This window comes from Camelus ferus, unplaced genomic scaffold, assembly GCF_009834535.1.
Source record: "Camelus ferus isolate YT-003-E unplaced genomic scaffold, BCGSAC_Cfer_1.0 contig3500, whole genome shotgun sequence".
In the NCBI taxonomy this organism is placed as follows: Eukaryota; Metazoa; Chordata; class Mammalia; order Artiodactyla; family Camelidae; genus Camelus; species Camelus ferus.
Genome location: NW_022588818.1, coordinates 1,871 through 4,816, shown reverse-complemented (window position 1 = coordinate 4,816; position 2,946 = coordinate 1,871). Strand labels below are relative to the sequence as shown.

General features: G+C 62.4%; 1 protein-coding gene across 1 annotated transcript; it reads left to right on the top strand.

Moving 5' to 3' along the window:
- Positions 1-950: 950 nt before the first annotated feature.
- On the top strand, positions 951-2,315 carry LOC102522698 (serotonin N-acetyltransferase). Its single transcript, XM_032476304.1, has 3 exons — positions 951-1,200; positions 1,476-1,643; positions 2,019-2,315. The coding sequence occupies exons 1-3, from the start codon at positions 1,039-1,041 to the stop codon at positions 2,313-2,315; spliced, it is 627 nt and encodes a 208-aa protein (XP_032332195.1). The 5' UTR covers positions 951-1,038.
- Positions 2,316-2,946: the final 631 nt, after the last annotated feature.

Below are 2,946 nucleotides of genomic sequence, written 5' to 3'. Positions count from 1 at the left end.
GGGTCTGGAAAGAAGCCCCCTGAGCCAGGATCCCCACGCCGGGACATTGGATTACGTTGACTTTACATCAAACACCAGCCTTGTCCTCTCCCCTCTGGTTCTGCAGTTCTAACCGGCCACTGAGCAAATGCTGTAAATGGTACCACGCTCTGGCTGCCAGCGCTAGAAGGACCCTCAAGGTGGGTTTGCTAGGCTTCAGGGGACAAGGGGTGAATGCCTGTGCCAGCCGGTTGGCACCAGAGTAGGGATTAGAGTGAACCCACGAGGCTTAGCCCCGTGCTCTTCCCCGTAAACCCTGGGGCCTCAGCCAGCCGCTGTAATCCTCTGCGTCCAGTGTGCCATGCTGAGATGTTACCCTCGGCACACAGGGACAGCGCACGGGGCTGCCAGAGTCCTGCGGGCATCGCCTGCCTGTGACGTAGAGGCGGGCGGGTGGGGGAGTAGAAATCTCTGAGAAGAGCGTCACTCGTGCCAGCCCACGCTTACTGTGACAGCCAGGCACCTAGGAGTCTGGAGTTTTCTGGTTCCTGAGCCTGTGATCGGTCCCCGGGTGACTGGCTCTGTGGTGGGAACATCAGGGCCCCTGCCCCACTGTCCTGGTAAGTGGGGACTCTGCCTCCGGCTCCCAGCCTTCAGGAATAAGAGCACCCTGCTTGGGGCTTGGAGACATGGGGAGAAGGTGGAGAAGACGGCGGCGACCTGCAGGCCATGGGGCTTCACAGGGGAGGGACAGACTCCTCTAAGAACTGTACGTCTGCCGTGGGTCAGGGAGAGAGACAAAAGTGACCTGGGGCCCAGTGAGCAGGACAAGGCAGGAGGTGTCTACCCCGTATACGCCTGCTCCACTCCAGCCCCCAGACTCCCCACTCCAAGTCCGCTACAAAAGAGGTAAGAGGAACCATCACGCTGGACGGCCCCCTTGGAGATGAGGACCAGACCCCAGACTATCGCTCCCCTCCAACAGGTGCTGAGGGGTCCTCCTTATCCCAGAGGCCACTTCTGAAGCTGGGGCCCCCAGAGGTGGAGGTAGCAGCCAGGATGTCCACTCAGAGCATCTACTACCTAAAGCCCGTGACTCTGCACCTGCCCCCTGGGATCCCCGAGTCCCCGAGTCGCCAGCGGCGCCACACACTCCCTGCCAGTGAGTTTCGCTGCCTCACCCCAGAGGATGCTGCCGGGGTGTTTGAGATTGAGCGTGAGGTGAGCAGCCCCCACACAGGGGCCGGGACCCTGCTGTACTCCGCTGCTGCTCCCCTTGGGGAGAAGACCCTCGAGTCTCCTATCCTTGGCAGCGGGGACCCCAGAATAATCAGACATATGTTTTTGTGCGTGTGCATGAGTACGTGTGGGTTAGGAAGTGGGGGGAACAGCAGTGTTGAACCTCTGCTTTCCTGTGGGGGAGGGACCTCTGAGCAGATTCTCGGTCTGCAGTGGACAGTGGGCAGGCGGCACAGAGACCACTAAGTCACCACCAGTGCCTCCTCCCAGCCTTCATCTCTGTCTCGGGCATCTGCCCCCTGAATCTGGACGAGGTCCGGCACTTCCTGACCCTCTGTCCTGAGCTGTCCCTGGGCTGGTTCGTGGAGGGCCGCCTTGTGGCCTTCATCATTGGCTCCCTGTGGGACAAGGAGAGACTCACTCAGGTGAGGGCAGGGCAGGCCCAGGAGGCCCCTGGAAGGAGGCCACCGCCTGCTGGCCCCCGGCTCCTCCTGCTCTCACAGAGGCTGCCAGGGAGGGAGAGCCCAGTGCCTGGGATTTCTTCCTCCAGAACTAAGAGATGAGCACAGATGTGGTCCTCTCCCAGAGCAACAGAGCCCAGTCCTTTCGGATCTCAAGGCCCTCATGAAGGGGCCGCCCTAGGGCTGGGGATGTAGCTCCCAAGTGGAGGCCCTCCTTGGGTGAGAGGGGAGCCCTGATTGGAGGAACTCAGGGGACCTGCCCTTGGCCCAGATGGGGCAGTTTGAGGGTACAGGTGTCCACAGAGGTGACATGGACTTATGCCTGTCTCTTGCCCCCAGGAGTCGCTGACGCTGCACAGGCCCGGGGGCCGCACAGCGCACCTGCACGTGCTGGCCGTGCACCGCACCTTCCGGCAGCAGGGCAAGGGCTCCATCCTGCTCTGGCGCTACCTGCACCACCTGGGCGGCCAGCCAGCTGTGCGCCGGGCCGTGCTCATGTGCGAGGACCCACTGGTGCCCTTCTACGAGAGGTTCGGTTTCCACCCCGTGGGCCCGTGCATGTCACCGTGGGCTCACTGGCCTTCACGGAGCTCCAGTGTTCCCTGTGGGGCCACACTCCCTGCGCAGGAACAGTGACTGCTGACCTGGCCACCACCTGGGGTGCCTACGGCCAGGTGCCAGAGATGTGGGGAGGCAAGCTGGGGGCTCCTACTCTGTCCTGGTGTCCCCTTCTCCACCCTGGCCTTCCCCCAGCTCAGGAGACAGTGACTCCCAGGTGGCCATGGAAAGGAGGGGTGAAATAAAGAGAAAGTGGGGGGCTGCTCTCAGCCCTGGCTGCCCTCTGGGGCACAAGCTGTGTGTCCTCCATCTGTCTGCACGAGGCCCCTGTAGTCCCTGCATTCCAAACTGTGCCCTAACGTGGCTGGGTCGGTTAAGTAGGGACAGTGGGAGGCATCCTGCAGCTCTGCCTCGGCATCCTCACTAAGCAAGCCTGATGCTCAGGGACCCTTAACCCCTCCAGACCTGGGTCTGCCCCTTCCCATCCTCATCCCTGGAATGCAGGGTACCTGGGAGCAGGAAGGGGCAGGGACCACCTCTCAGCTCACCACACTGGCCCCCAACCCCACCACAGGACCCTGGGTCCTATGCCCACAGTAACAGCGTTGTGCCCCACTGGGTGTGTGGGGTGAAGGGTGGGGTGCAGGATTGTAGGTAACAGACAAGTGCTGCACCTCCCACTCTTTCTGCCAGGACGGCCCCCCCCCGC

Excerpts from the sequence above, each read along its gene's own strand:
- LOC102522698 (XM_032476304.1), top strand. The coding sequence starts at position 1,039 with ATGTCCACTCAGAGCATCTACTACCTAAAGCCCGTGACTCTGCACCTG. Across the intron at positions 1,201-1,475 it reads TGTTTGAGATTGAGCGTGAG|TGCCTCCTCCCAGCCTTCAT; the intron begins GTGAGCAGCCCC and ends AGTCACCACCAG. Across the intron at positions 1,644-2,018 it reads ACAAGGAGAGACTCACTCAG|GAGTCGCTGACGCTGCACAG; the intron begins GTGAGGGCAGGG and ends TCTTGCCCCCAG.